Here is a 16,226-nt window from a genome sequence, read left to right on the forward strand (position 1 = left end):
AACTATTAGCATTTTTATTATAAACCTGTTTTTAAAAGTACAATTAGTAATTACTCTGAGTACCCTAGCAGCCATAATACATTTGATTACAGAAATTATTAGGTCACCAGAGCCAAACCTGCATGATTCCAACAAACTGAGCACACACAAAACAGACTTAAAAATAAAAAGGGCGGGGGGGGGGTTAAGGCCTCCCCAGACTGTGTATTAATCTATATTCAAGTGCAAAATTTTATAATCTTTTTCAGGCAACATGCTACCAGGTTTCCTTCTCATTAATTTCCAATTGAACCTTAATCTAATTTATCCCACAAGGACTTTAAAAGCAATCAACTTCTAGGATTTTCAGGTTACTATATTACTTGGTCTACTCTTAGTACAAAAAAGATAAGTTCGATAAGTTACAAAGATATTCCAAAAGCTCGGCAAACTGACTCTCATTTTACACTTCGCTCCTCCTACCTCTAATAATCAAGAGATGCTTGAACTCACAAAGACCTAATAGTAGGTACGGAAAAAAACAGTAAACCCAAAGACAGATTATCACATAAAATACTTCCATCCGCCAGTGCTAATAATTATCATCAATACGTTACAATCATTTTTATTATAGGAAATAATTTCTGTACGTGGCTTTGAATCCTCTTCTAGAATAAGATTTCCAGGAAGCAACTGTGTAATTATTATTTCTCATTAACCTCACATTACTTTAAAGGTCCATTTCCCACCGTTGTATTTTGTATTTGTGGGAAGGAGCAAAGGGGAAAGAGACAAAGGGAAGCAGAAGCCAAGAACTTAAATCACATATGATTATTTCTAGATTTGTCCGAAGTTCTTTGTTTTTTAGTGGGAAGAGTAGGGTTTTTTTAAAATAGTTTAGAAAGATTTGTTGTTATATTTTAAATAAGAGAAAAATAAAAATTGAGTTTAAATTCCCCATTAAAAATCGAGCTAAACAAAAATATTGCCGTTAAAGTACAATGGATTAGGGGAGTGGGGGAGATTATTGGACAAATTTGGGGCTTACCATTATCAACAGTGCCCTTTCAAGCCTGTAGATTTCTGAGCCAATGCAGAAAATGTAACAACAGGGATTTCCCAACAGCAAGAGGCACTCTCCAAGGGAGTAAATTGTCAACTACTGCCTCTCATGAGAAACTTAAGAGTAACCTTGATCCAATCTCAATAGTCAACCCATGTATTATCACCCAGTTGGGGCATAGTGAGTGCACTTCCTAATACAAAAATAAGATGGTATTCTATCAGAAGCCACTGGATACATACAGAGAAATAAAATTTAAATAATTTTAAAGTAAACTTGGCCAAAGAAACTGAAAACATCCTTTCCTCACTTCAATGAGCCCCTAAAACACCTGTATCTTCTCAAGTAAAAAAGGCCTATGTCGGGCTTCCCTGGTGGCGCAGTGGTTGGGGGTCCGCCTGCCGATGCAGGCGACGCAGGTTCGTGCCCCAGTCCGGGAGGATCCCACGTACCACGGAGCAGCTGGACCCGTGGGCCATAGCCACTGGGCCTGCGCGTCCGGAGCCCGTGCTCCGCGACAGGAGAGGCCACAGCGGTGAGGGGCCCGCGTACTGCAAAAAAAAAAAAAAAAAAAAGGCCTATGTCTTGAGATGAGTATCAAAAAAACGTTCTTCTAGGAATAAGAGGCAGAATATAAAGCAACAGGAGAGCCATCCTGAGATGGAGCAGACAACCCCCATGTAGCAAAAGCCTTACAGTCAGGAAGAGCTGGATTCCCATCCAAAAAAGTCACTTGTTACACTTCACCTCTTTCAGTTTATTAGCTTCGTCATCTGCAAAACCGGAACACTCTTGCCTCTATCGATTGATTCTTATGGGGTCTTAAGGAAATAATGCATCTGAAAGCTTCTCGCATAATGCTGGTGTCCAATACAAGTGTCCTTCCTCACTGTGCCCTCAGCGGAGTGAAAGCGGGCTCCCAACAGAAGAGCACCTCTCAATATCCTGTTCGTTTCACGCCAGCTAGATCTGCACTGTCCAATACAGCAGCCACTAGCCACATGTGGATATGTGAGGTTAAATTTATTTTAATTATCATTAAATAAAACTCAAAATCCACTTCGTCAGCCAGCTATCAGGTGCTCACTAGCCACTTGGGGCTTGCAGCTATTGCACTGGGTATTGCAGATGGAGAACATTCTCATCATCTCAGAGTGCTATTAGATAGTCCTGATCTAGACTCTAAGCAGGGGTTAGCATTTTTTTTTTCTGAAAAGGGCCAGATAGTAATTATTTTAGGCTTTGCAGGTCATGCAAGTCTCCACCTTGACTACTCAACTTTGCCGCTGTACTTGCAAAAGCAGCTATAGATGATACTTCAACGAATGAGTATGACTGTGTGCCAATAAAAGTTTACTTATAAAAATAGGTGGCGGGCTGGATTGGGCCCATGGGCTGCAGTGTGCCGAACTCTACTCTAAGAGTACTCTGAGTTCACACTCCCAGCATGAGCGTTCTGCCCATAACCACTACCTCCATAAGACCGAGTAGTCTTAGATCCACTGACAGAAATCAGTATTTTACTGGAGTTAAATGGAATATAATATTTAACATAACCGTTCTTTTACAAACTAAGGAAAAGCCATGCACGTGGTGCTAAAGCAAATGAAGCTTTTAGTGTTTACAAAGAGACAGTACCTCAAATCTGTTTGGTATCTGGCCCATGTTTCTAAAACCAATTACCCTCAATCTATAACTCCAGTCCCGATATAGTATATATCATATGTATATGACACTGGGGACTTGAACTGATACATGCAGCTGCCTACTTAACATGCCTACAGATCATGCCTTACTTAACATGCCTACAGATCTATTACAAGCCTCAAAGGTAACAAATCCAAGATAAAACTTAATCCTTCTCCCTCAGATTTCTCCTTCTTAATAAATGGTTCTACTAGCTAACCAGCTAGAAGACAAAAATGGAGGCATCCTCCTTGATTTCTTCTTTTCCCTCACACTCCAACCTAATATATCTGCAAAAAAAAAAACTAGCTCCCTTATGTCGCTTAGTTCTCATTCATGTTAGCTCCTAAAGAAGCCTTCCCTGACCAAGCTAAACTAGCCAGCCATCTTAACATTGTTTAGCCCTCCACCCTGTTTACTTATCTGCACAGCATTACTTCTATCATATTCTCTTATGTTTTGTATTTGTTTATTCACTTATTTAGACTCTGTTTTCCCGAATGATGCTCTCCCCACCCCAAGCCCCTCTACACCCCCTGCCCTAGGCAGAATGTGAGCCTCACGATGCAGGGACTTTTTTCGTCTTGCTCAACACTATCCGCAGTACCTAGAATAATCCATGGCACACAGCGGATGCTCAATAAATAAATACACACACGCACACAAAATGTACGAATGAATGAATCCTTACTTAAAAAGCATATCTGTCTCAAATTTGTCCTAAGAAAGGGATACTTGAAGCTGTATAACTAGGCAATAAACTTTTTGGCTCTCCTACCCCATAACATGTTTAGTTTAAAATACTCTCATTTTTAGATATGGGACGGTTACGCCATTTACCTCCCTTCCTTTGTATGTCACCAAAGCAGCCAGTGGTTTGGCATAAAATCTGCTGTAGGAAAATCCCAGGCAGCCATACATACTGTTTGCCGTGAGCTTCAAAGCCTTCTGTCGAATATCATACTGCAGGCCACATAAGGACAAAAGACAAACAAAAGTATTTGTAGGTGCTTCAGCATTACATTAGATGCTTTCTAGCTCACCAATAAGAAGAGGAAACCCGCAATAACCCTGGAAAAAAAGAACTCTTAACATAATCAACCCATCCTCCCAGATCCATGATTCCCTGACCTCCTAGAATCAAGTAAACACACACTCCAAAGTTCCCAGAAGTCAGAAGGATGTTGCTCAGATACAGTTCTGCACATAGACGTGCCTTGTATTTTGAGGCATACAGTGTTTCTGAATGGTTTCCTACCCACCAACTTAAAATAAGCACATGCATTTGCCCACAGCATCAAGTTTAAATCACTCCTAGATAATCAAATTTTCAAAGGTGAGACTGTCACTCAGAGGTTGCTGAGTGGAAAGAGATACCTGAAGAACAAGGTCCGGATTTAAATCTTGCTGTTTCATTAGTTGTTTGACTTGTCTTCTCCGCTCTACCAGTTTCCGGATCTCTCTGGGCAAAATGCCCATTTCCAGGCTTGGATCTGGCAGCTCAGGGATCTGTTCTTGTTCTCCATCCTGATGAACACACGATGAACATTTCAGACAAATCAAAATTTCATGAAATGAATTCCCAAAATCATACACTGTGGGAGCTTACCCCGTGATCACATCTTGAAAAGCTACTTTCTTGTCTAAGTAAAGGTCAACAAAGTGTGGGTGGTAGAAGAAAAAGCTGAGAGGGCTGCAGAACAACTCAACATTGCCCTCTTCTCCTCCAATTCTCTCAGCCCATCATTCCCAGTACCTCCCCCGTCTAGTTATTGACAAATGTAGGTATCATTTAAAGAGATGAATTTTTACACATGCTCCTTACCTCCCTTCAACAAGATTGGGGAACAATATGTTTGGGGAAATTGTTCTTAAAATAAAAACACTGGGCTTCCCTGGTGGCACAGTGATTAAGAATCCACCTGCCAACGCAGGGGACACGGGTTCGAGCCCTGGTCCGGGAAGATCCCACATGTGCACGGGCAAAGCAACTAAGCCCGTGCGCCACAACTATTGAAGCCTGCGTGCCTAGAGCCTGTGTTCCACAACAAGAGAAGCCCCCACTTGCTGCAACCAGAGAAAAGCCCGTGCGCAGCAACAAAGCCCCAACGCAGCCAAAAATAAAATAAATAAATTTATGAATAAATAAAAACACTAAGAGAGGTCTCTAAAATTTAAAAAAAGATAAAAAAGCAGCTAAGCTACTGTTAAGTCCTGTGTACTAGCAAACAAAATGCTATAAAATTTTTTTAAACTATGGGGAATCATAGCAATTATTGTAAATGTTTTAGACTGAAAGATAAAAATATAAATACTAGGGGCCTCCCTGGTGGCGCAGTGGTTGGGAGTCTGCCTGCCGATGCAGGGGACACGGGTTCGTGCCCTGGTCTGGGAGGATCCCACGTGCCGCGGAGCGGCTGGGCCCGTGAGCCACAACTGCTGAGACTGCGCGTCTGGAGCCTGTGCTCCGCAACGAGAGGCCGCGATAGTGAGAGGCCGGCGCACTGTGGCCCCCGCTTGCCGCAACTAGAGAAAGCCCTCGCACAGAAACAAAGACCCAACACAGCCAAAAATAAATTAATTAATAAAAAAAATGTAATTGATGAGTGAAGTCAGAGTATTTAAAAAAAATAAAATAAAAATAAATCCTAAATCAGCAGGTTTCTTTTAGGAATTTGGAGCCCATATTTTAATAGGCCATGACATTTCTAAAAATTAATACATGTATATTTCTTAGTATTTATGTAGTACCTTTTGTTTACAAATTGCTTTGCAATCAGTAAAACAGCAACATTTTAAGAAAGCAACCAGCAGTCTTCTTATATTAAAATTTACAGCAGGAAAATGCAGGGAAAGCATTAGACCATTTTTCTCAAGGCTCCATTAATTCTATTAACAGGCTGCCAAGAAAAGCCAGGCACATTTGCCCTTTCAAAGGTTCAAAATTAAAAATAAACCTCTTGGCTTAAAGTATGTCAAGTCAATGCCGTTTGATAACGCAGTCTTTACAAAGTGTCTGATTTTATAAAGATCAATAACTTCAAATGAACAATCTCACAACAGTAACAGGGACTATTACTGTTTTCCAATAGAGCAGATGATGACAGCACACCTATTAAAGAGATCTCGGTACACATTCCAATCTATTTACAGCAACTATGGAGGTGCAATAAAAAGGAAACGGAAAGGATCTGGAGTCAGGAAATTTACAGTCCAGGCCTGGCTCCACCAGCACTAGCTGTTCTCAAGACTTGAGGCACTGCACAGGAAAATGATATGGAACCCATAAACTGCTACATGTATAGTATTTTTTAGATGACCTCTAAGGTCCCTTCCAACTCTGAAATGTTTTCATATCCAAAATCCAAACTGGAAAGCTCAAATAAACAAACTGGTGGCGGGGGGCAGGGTTGGTGGGGGGGGGTTGGCGCTGGATAATGATAATCATCCTAATACTGACACAGCAGCAGGACAAAGCCCGAAGAATATTATTAACCGAATGTATTCACTACCTTGTGGGGATGTCTACTCAATACCTACTCTGTAAAATTATCCTCCAGTCCCACAGAAGGGCCCATCCTCAGCAGACGTATTTGTACGGGGTGAACACACTCCTGTGGTCATGGCTGATGGATGAGTGTGTTCAACAACTTAGGCAAGCCTCTAAGATTCTCTCTTCTGGGAATATGGAATTGGGACTGAAAAACAGCCCCCAAGCATGTGGCTGGAACCAAAAGACATGTAAATTCAGGAGCTAGAGGGCAAACAGACATCTTCTGCCCCATAAACAAAGAAGCAGAGAAAAACATACAGAGATAATAGGTTAATTTACATCTTTTACTGCTGGAGAACCAAATCTAATCAAATTCCCTACTGACAATCAATTGTATAAGCTTTATATACGAAGAACCACACATTAAGTTATTAAGCCCTACATAAAACTGTTGACTGAATGATCACTAGTTAAAATCCATGTGAGATAATTCAAAAAGATCCTTTTGAAGAGGATGTTTAATGAGTAGAATCATTAAGAAATGCTTTCACAGCCAAAATTTAAAAGCCTGAAAATAGCAAGTGTTTGGAGTAGAAGGGGAACAATTCACATACATGGCTGGTAAGAGTGCAAAACGGTATAACCACTTAGGAAAACAATTTGACAGTTTCTTATCAAATTAAACATATACTGCCCATGCAACCCAGCAAATTCCCTCCCTAGGTATTTACCCCCCCTAAAATGAAAGCACACATCCACAAAAAGATCTGTACAAGAATGTTCACAGCAGTTTTATTAATAACAGCCCCAAACTGAAAATAATCCATATGCTCATCTCAGGGGAACAGGTAAGGGTGAAATACTTCTTAACAGTAAAAATGAAAGAACTACTAATACTGCAATAACATGGATTAATCTCAAAAACACTACATTGAACAAAAAAAGCCAGATACAAAACAGTACAGGGCTTCCCTGGTGGCGCAGTGGTTAAGAATCCACCTGCCAATGCAGGGAACATGGGTTCAAGCCCTGGTTGGGGAAGATCCCACATGCCGCGGAGCAACTAAGCCCGTGTGCCACAACTACTGAGCCTGTGCTCTAGCGCCCACAAGCCACAACTACTGAAGCCTGTGCGCCTAGAGCCCATGCTCCGCAACAAGAGAAGCCACCGCAATGAGAAGCCCACGCACCACAATGAAGAGTAGCCCCAGCTTTCCACAACTAGAGAAAAACTTGCTCGCAGCAACAAAGACCCAACGCAGTAAAAAATAAATAAAATAAAATAAATTAATTAAAAAAAAAGAGTACATACTGTATTACTCCATTAATATGAAGTTCTCAAACAGGCAAAATTAAGCTATGGTAATAGAAGTCAGATCAATGACTGACTGATGGAAGAGGGGATTGACTATAAAAAGGCCAAGTGTGACATATCACAACTTACAGGATGAAGCTAAAGCACTGCTTATAAGGGAAATTTACAGTTGTAAATATCTAAATTAAAAGAGAAGACCTCAAATCAATAACCTAACCTTCCACCGTAAGAAACTAGAAAAAGAAGGGCAAACCAAACCAAAGAAACCAAAAGGAAGTAATAAAAATTAGCACAGAAATAAATGAAATAGAGAACAGGAAAGCAATAGAGAAAAACCAAGGAAACCAAAGTTTCTTCTTTGAAAAGATCAACAGTGGACTTCTCTGGCAATCCAGGTGTTAAGAATCCACGATTCCAGTGCGGGGGCGTAGGTTCGATTCCTGGTCGGGGAACTAAGATCCCACATGCCGTGACAAATAAGAACAATAAAATTTGGTTAGAACCCAGGGAATTGACCTTTAAAAAAAAAAAACCACACAATTTATGGGAATTCCCTGGCGGTCCAGTGGTTAAGACCCCACGCTTCCACTGCAGGGGACGCAGGTTTGATCCCTGGTCAGGGAACTAAGATCCCACATGCTGGCACAGCCAAAAAAAATCAACAAAATTGATAAACTTTTAGCTATACTGCCAAAGAAAAAAAGATGACTCAAATTACTAAAATCAGGAATAAAAGGGGGGACCATCACTACTGACCTTAAAGAAATAACAGTGACTAAAAAGGAATACTATTTACAATTTTATGCCAACAAATTAGATAACCTACACAAAATGGACAAATTCCTAGAAGGATACAGACTCTACCAAAAGTGACCAAAGGAGAAATAGAAAATCTGAATAAACCTGTAACAAGAGACTGAATTAGCAATCAAAAAAAGTAAAGTCTAAGACCAGATAATTTCACCAGCAAAAGTTAAAGAAGAATTAAAGTGAATCCCTCACGAACTCTCCCAAAGAAACAGAAAAGGAGGGAATACTTCCCAACTCATTCTATGAGGCCAGTATTATCCTAAGACCAAAACCAGACAAAAACATAACAAGAAAAGACAACTACAGGACTTCCCTGGTGGCGCAGTGGTTAAGAAACCACCTGCCAATGCAGGAGACACTGGTTCGAGCCCTGGTCCGGGAACATCCCACATGCCGCAGAGCAACTAAGCCCGTGTGCCACAACTACTGAGCCTCCCCGCTCTAGAGCCTGCAAGCCACAACTACTGAAGCTCACGCGTCTATAGCCCATGCTCTGCCACAAGAGAAGCCACTGCAATGAGAAGCCCGTGCACCACAACAAAGAGTAGCCCCCGCTCGCTGCAACTAGAGAAAGCCCGCACACAGCAATGAAGACCCAATGCAGCCAAAATTAAAAATAAATTAATTTAAGAGAAAGAAAAGACAGCTTACACACCAATAGCCCTTATGAATACAGAAAGAAACTCTTCAACAAAATACTAGCGCATCAAATCCAGTGATATATAAAAAGCATTATATACCAAAGCCAAGTGGGATTTATGTCAGGGACACAGGATGGCTCTACAATCAATATAACACATCCTATTAAAAGAATAAAGAACAAAAACCGTACAGTCAATAGACGCAGAAACAGTAGCTGACAGAATCCAAAACTCTTTCATGATAAAAAAAACACTCAAAAAAATACTGATACTGATGATATACTGATATGGCCTCATACTGATAAAGGCCAGCTATGGAAAACCCACAGTTAACATCATATTTACTGGTGAAAGACTAGATGCTTTCCCCTAATGTCAGGAACAAGACAAGGGTGTCTACTCTTGCCACTTCTATTCAACTGTACTGGAGGTTCTAGCCAGGGCAGTTAAGCAAGAAAAAGAAATATAAGGCATCCAGATTGAAAAGAAAGAAATAAAACTATCTCTGTTCACAGACAACATGATCCTGTATATAGAAAATCCTAAGAAATCACAAACTATTACAACTAGTAAATGAGTTCAGCAAAGTTGCAGGATACAAGATCAATATACAAAAAATCAGTCATATTTCTATACACTTGCAATGAACAATCCAAAAATGAAATTAAGAAAACAATTCCATTTGCAATAGCACCAAAAATAATGAAATACTTAGGAATTAATTTAATAAAAGAAATGCAAGACTTGTACATTGAAAACTAGAAAACCTATTTGAAACACATTAAAGACCTAAATAAATGGAAAGACTCGATTTTCATGGACTGGAAGACTTAACAATGTTAAGATGGCAATATTCCCCAAACTGATCCACAGATCTGATGCAGTGCCATCAAAATCCCAGCAGGCATTTTTGCATAAATTGACAATCTGATTTTAAAATAAACAAAATGTGAGATATATCTCTACAATGGAATATTCAGCAATAAAAAGGAATGAAGTACTAATACATACTACAACACGAAAGAATCTTGAAAACAACATGCTAAATGAAATAAGCCAGACACAAAAGGTCACATATGACTCCATTTATATGAAATGTACAAAAATACACAAATCTAGAGGCAGAAGGATTAGTCGTTGCCTAGATCTGGAAGGGATGAAGGGATTGAGGGAGGTTACAGCTAAAAGGGATAGGGTATCTTTGGGGAATAATGAAAATGTCCTAAAATTGATTGTAGTGAAGTTTGCAAACTCTGCAAATAAACTACCAGCCATTAAATCGCACACTTTAGATGGGTGAATTGCAGAGTACATGAGTTACATCTCAATAAAGCTGTTAGATAAAAGATACAGAACCAGTCTGAGTCTCCTTCTACCCAACCCTCCCCCCTTTTTTGACCACTGAAAAAGGATATAGTGTTATCTTTTATGAGGAAAAACTAGAACACTGAGCCCTTTGGTTATCTTCCTTCTTTAAGCACTACTTTTAATCTCAATATCCAGAGTTCCCAGTTGAATACAAACCTCTGTAACTTTCTGTGCCTCTGAAGCAACTCTTTGCACTGTTGTAAAACAAATGTTGAATTCCTGAATGATGGAAGGATACAAACTGTTGAAGTCCAGAAGCAAAATGAACTTATCATAAAAACCTGCAAGAAAAAAGCCCCGTTACAAAAAGTCTTTTAAAAAAGTAGATTTGGCAAAACGCCATATTAGAAGTAACATATTATGAAACGATATACTATCCAGAGCTGTGAGGTACACAAAAGGAAAAAAGGAGTCAACTACCACTCTGTAAAAATGACTTGGATTAGAGTGAAGAGTCAGGTCACAAAAGAAAAGGAAAGAAGAGATACTGTCTCGCCTTGAAATCCCAGCAGTCGCCAAAGTATGCCATTATTATAGGCAAACACCTTCCCATATCAATTACTTTAGACAAGTACCATGTCCATTTCCAAAAAATGCTGTTAAATTCTCCTTCAAGAAAGCATTCCTTCCCACCTACCCTCCACACCCCCACTCCCCAAATGTTTCATGAGCTATACCAGTGAGTGGTTATACATTTTTTTTACAATCACACCTGCAGGGAATAAAAACAGGCAGCCCATTTACCTGTACACAAACTGCTAAGATGAGACAAGAGATGTACACATAAATGTCAGCAGTGGAACGATCCACCCTTTTCACTTGCAAAGGGTGAACAGAAAGCTACTATATTTCTCTAGGACATTTACAAAGAGTTATCTTCACCGTGAGAAGAAACTGAATAAAAATAAATGTCCACAATTAAGACAATAATAACAACAGCAAGCATATATTGATAGCTTACTCTGTGTCTGGTACTATTATTCCTTAAATCTCTGTGTGGTATTTTTCTTGCCATCATTTTAAAGAAGAGGAAACTGAGGCATACGCAGGCTACAACAGGCAGCCCAAGCACATAGCCAGAATTCAAGGCCAGATCTATCTAACACCAAAGGATGAGTGATCTGTCTCATTACAACTCACAATAAAATCACTTTTGTCAAAAATGTCTCCTACTCAAGAGTTCAAGTTACTTGATAAAATTGACATTCATTCCTGCACAACAATGTGAATACAGTTAACAGCACTACTCAACTACACTTAAAAATGATTAAGATGATTTAAAAAAATTTTTTTAATCTTTTCTAGCTCTGCTTACCACAAAACATCTTATTTGCCATTCATGATTACAGGAAGCAATTATTCTCTTGTTAAAGTTCAATTTGGTAGTTACTGCCTGTACTTTAACTTCGCTGTCCAATTGCACTGGCCCTCGCACGCTGGGCAGAGGCGGAGCCCAAGAGTAGATGGGAGAAGACAGAGGCGCTCCTACCACAGGACAAATAGGTTGGCAAACTGCACAGAGCATATCCTCCAACCTACCCCCTTTTTGTACCACTCATGACCTAAGAATAGTGTTTATATCTTTAAATGGTCGAAAAAAATTTTTAAAGACTATTTCAATGATATGTGAAAATTATACAAAATTTAAATTTCTATGTCCATAAATAAAGCTTTCTTGGAATACAGCAAAAAAAACCCCACAAAAGATTCACATTAATTCGACGTTAGACTGGCAAACAAGATTTTCGCATGAACATGAGAAAATAAGGTCATTATGAAACCTATTCACTAACCTACAAAACACAACTCAGGTCTTCTCGTTTCTCAAGCCTGGCTCTGCATTAAGTTCCTTAGTATCAGGGGCAAACCGAGCCACTGCATTGCCTTACCAACTTTCGGGTCCAATACCAAGCCTCCAGAATAAGCTGCCTTCTTACGTCCTTTTTTGTATTTATTGGTATCTCCATCAATGTCTTCATCTTCATCTCCCTAATATCAAATGGAAAGATAACTTCACCAGCCAGCAACTAATGGACCAATTTAGAAGGTTTATGATCCCCCCCCCCACCTTTGCAACTGCAGTACACAGTTCTATTTAACATTCTATCTAACATTACTTTTAGTTAGTGGTCCTACCTCTGAGGAAAGACAGTTATTGTAATATTTTCATAAATCCTAATGAATGCCAAGCATGGTAGTTACCGAAACAAACACTATATCTGAGTTGATAAGTATGCAAATTCTACTTTAAAATATTTTTGAATTCACAGAACTTCACATTTTAAAATCAATGGACAGAGCTTCCCTGGTGGTGCAGTGGTTAAGAATAGAATCCGCCTGCCGATGCAGGGGACACGGGTTCGAGCCCTGGTCCAGGAAGGTCCCACATGCCATGGAGCGATGAAGCCCATGCACCACAACTTCCAGGCCTGCACTCTAGAGCCCGTGAGCCACAAGTACAGAAGCCCACGCACCACAACTCCTGAAGCTTGCACACCTAGAGAACATGCTCTGCAATAATATAAGCCACCGCAATGAGAAGCCCATGTACCACAATGAAGAGTAGCTCCTGCTCACCGCAACTAGAGAAAGCCCGCGCGTAGCAACAAAGACCCAACGCAGCCAATAATAAACAAATAAATTAATTTAAAAAAATAAATAAAATAAAATCAATGGACACTAAAAATTCAACTATTCATATTATGTAAAATTTGAGATTCTAAGAGTCCTCTTAAATTCATTACTCTAACATTCATGATGTAAAAGCACAAAATATTTTATATAGATATTATCATTATTCTCATTATTAATATGGACACCTTAAAATAAGTACATCCATATAGTGAAAATTCTTTCCCAAGTAGTTTACTAATAGCCAACATTCAATACCTCAGCAGATGTCAAACTCCTATAAGTTAATACTTCCTTTACTAATTTTGATAATGTGCATAAAACAAGCAAATATAAGAACCTGGGTCATTTTAACATTCGACTCCCATTCTGAACCAATTACTAGCAGTGCTGATAAAACAGTAGCTAAGTTTTACTTCCAATGCGATGGAGGCCACTTCAGAAACCTGATTGTAGTGACCTTAATCCTACTAGAATATAAAAATGAAACAATGCAACACAAAAATAAAGGCTTATAGGTTCAAGGAAATAAATGGTTCAACTTGCATCTAAGCTTGGGTAGGGCTAACGAGGCAAAACGCTTTCCAGGTATGGTCACCTATCAGAGAGGCCTAATGCCTCCCTCAAAGAATTTCATATTTCACAAATAATTTTTATCTGTATAGAGAAACATAAAGAAGGAAATGACCACACAAAACAACAAAACAAATGTGACACAGTTTCTAGAGTATACAGGGAATTAATTATTTGGGGAGCAGATACTATCACAGCAAAGAAAACCCCAAAAAACAGCTATCTAGATAATAAGAGGGGGGGATAAGAAAAAGCAAAACACTATACAATTTTGGACCCACCGGTTTCTGCTGAGGCTTTCTGAAAAGCTGCTTGTCAGGCACAATGTAGTTGTTTTCATAAAATGCATGAAGCAACAAGAACTCGTTACGCTCGGATCGTCCACCCATCAGCGTCCTAGACTATTAAATAGAAGTTTTTTAAAAAAACTTGAGCTCAAAACCAGAATAAACAAAAGCAACTTCGAGTTGGCAGATTTAATCATAGCACCTCCTTCAAAAAATCACTCATCATAACAAGGGCTGCTTTAAAAAAAAAAGGTGCTAAATTATTTCTAGCAGTTTCTTTAAGCACTATGGTTAAAATGAGACAAAGAGCTTAAAATACTGACAACTTGCGCTATTTCTTTACTTCCAAATGGACCATTCCACAAATCAGACACATCCAGATGTCAGAGATGGTCCTTATGTTCGTCCAAATTTCAACATACTGCACCTGGCTTTCCTCCCCTTCTCCCAAGCAGTTCTTCATTTTACAAAAGAAGCCCAGCTTTCAGAATACAAGTTACTTATTTTATAAGCATGCATTTAGACTCATTATCATATAACAACTACCCCCAGAAAACACTGGATCCAACAGGAAATGCTTTTTCCCCCTTTCTATGTTAAATTTACCATAATGTTCCCAGCGATGTTAGTGATCTGCAATGCTAATGGAAGAACATTTAGCTCACACATGATCTGCAAAATGAACCTGGCATCTTTCCAGGTGTGTTCCAACAGGTACAACAGATGAGAAGAGTCACTGTACAGAAAAGAAAGAATGAAACAGAATCAAGTAATTAAAAGAAACAATGATTATAATCATAACTTCATAAGCTATCACAAAAAATTTTTGGTATAAGTTAACTCGAGAGCAATGGCACCGCAGCTTTGGAAACAATTTAAAATAAGGTCAGTATGAAATTAGGAATTCATTCATACCATTGGTCCCAATCAATGCCCTTCTCTAAAACACACAAAAAAATCCCACAAAGATACAATCTGAAAACTCCCTAAATTCTTTCATTCATCCATCCATTAAATACGTATTACATACCCACTCCGTGCCAGGCATTGTTCTAGATGCTGGCTGTGACCAAAACAGACAAAAATTCCCGTCCTCATGGGGGAGACAGAATATAAATTAAAAATTTAATATGTGATATGTTATATAACACTAAGCATTAAGAAGAAAAACTAAGAAGCAAAGGGAATATTAAGTGTCAGGAGCAGAGACAAATTTTAGTTAGGGAACTGAGAAAGAGTTCACTGAGAACAAAAACCTGCAGGAGGTGAGAGAGCAATCCTTGTGGATGGGTTATCTCTGAGAGAACATTCCAGGCAGACAGAACAGCACATTCAAAGGCCCTGAGCTGAGCATAAATCTGGCAGTTCTAGTACCAAGAAGGAGACCAATGGCTGCAACAGAGAGAATGATGGAGAAGAGTAGAAGGACAGAGCTAACGGCAGAGAGACCCATTGTATAGGACCTTGTAAATCGAAATCAGTACTTTGGTTTCTACTCTGCATGAAACAGAAAGTCACTAGGAGACTGTAAGCAGAGTGCCATATCTAACTTTAGCACGGTGACTCTGGTTCCTGGGTTGAGAACAGACAGCAAGGAGTCAAGGGCAAAAGCAAGGAGACCAGTGAGGAGGCTAATATAAGAAAGACCCAGGGCTTCCCTGGTGGCGCAGGGGTTGGGAGTCTGCCTGCCGATGCAGGGGACACGGGTTTGTGCCCCGGTCCGGGAGGATCCCACATGCCGCGGAGCGGCTGGGCCCGTGAGCCATGGCCGCTGAGCCTGCACGTCCAGAGCCTATGCTCTGCCACGGGAGAGGCCACAACAGTGAGAGGCCCACGTGCCACAAAAAAAAAAAAAAAAAAAAAAAAGAAAGACCCAGTGACCCAGGAGAAAGAGTTTGGTGGCTTGGACCAGGGTGGGTCCAACGGAGGGGAAAAGAAGTGGTCAGATAAAGACATATTTTGAAGATGGAGCTGACAGGATTTCCCGATGCATGGAACATAAGATGTCAGAGAGAGGAATCATAGATGCCTCAGAGGTTCTGGGCTGAGGATGACTTTGGAGGTTTCCAGCGATACTGGAAAAATAAGAGGAACCTAGAGGAGGTCAGGAGCTCAGTTTTGGAACAAGCTGAGTTGGAGGTTAATGTCAGACATTAAGTAGAACAGGCAGGTGGAGATATGAGTCTGGAATTCAGGGAAGAGAGGTCTAAACTGAAGATATGCTGGCGGGAGGCATCAGCACCCATGTGGTATTGAAATTCCTGCGACTCAACGAGATCAACCAGGGAGGGAGCGCAGTCAGAAAGAGAAGCAGTCTGAGGACTTGGGAGGAACAGGCAGAAAAGAACGAGGAGTGGCCAGAGGGGTAGGAGAAATTTTA

At 39.9% G+C, this 16,226-nt stretch overlaps 1 protein-coding gene and 1 non-coding gene across 5 annotated transcripts in view; both read right to left on the minus strand.

Annotated features, from left to right (window-relative positions):
* POLA1 (DNA polymerase alpha 1, catalytic subunit) overlaps window positions 1-16,226 on the minus strand; it is a 308,813-nt gene that overhangs the window by 237,005 nt on the left and 55,582 nt on the right. For all 4 annotated transcript variants that reach the window (XM_089904662.1, XM_089904660.1, XM_022560503.3 and 1 more), the window contains exons 21-26: window positions 14,453-14,582; window positions 13,841-13,960; window positions 12,245-12,344; window positions 10,512-10,636; window positions 4,106-4,255; window positions 3,569-3,691 (exon numbers count right to left, since the gene is read on the minus strand). In XM_089904662.1, coding sequence (XP_089760788.1) covers window positions 3,569-3,691; window positions 4,106-4,255; window positions 10,512-10,636; window positions 12,245-12,344; window positions 13,841-13,960; window positions 14,453-14,582 — 748 coding nt within the window. The remainder of the gene's footprint in view (window positions 1-3,568; window positions 3,692-4,105; window positions 4,256-10,511; window positions 10,637-12,244; window positions 12,345-13,840; window positions 13,961-14,452; window positions 14,583-16,226) is intronic.
* LOC115803568 (small Cajal body-specific RNA 24) lies at window positions 11,141-11,270 on the minus strand. Its single transcript, XR_004024302.1, has one exon.

This window comes from Delphinapterus leucas, chromosome X (genome assembly GCF_059928025.1).
Source record: "Delphinapterus leucas isolate spDelLeu-1000000601 "Yukka" chromosome X, BTC_Dleu_Yukka2, whole genome shotgun sequence".
Lineage (NCBI taxonomy): Eukaryota > Metazoa > Chordata > Mammalia > Artiodactyla > Monodontidae > Delphinapterus > Delphinapterus leucas.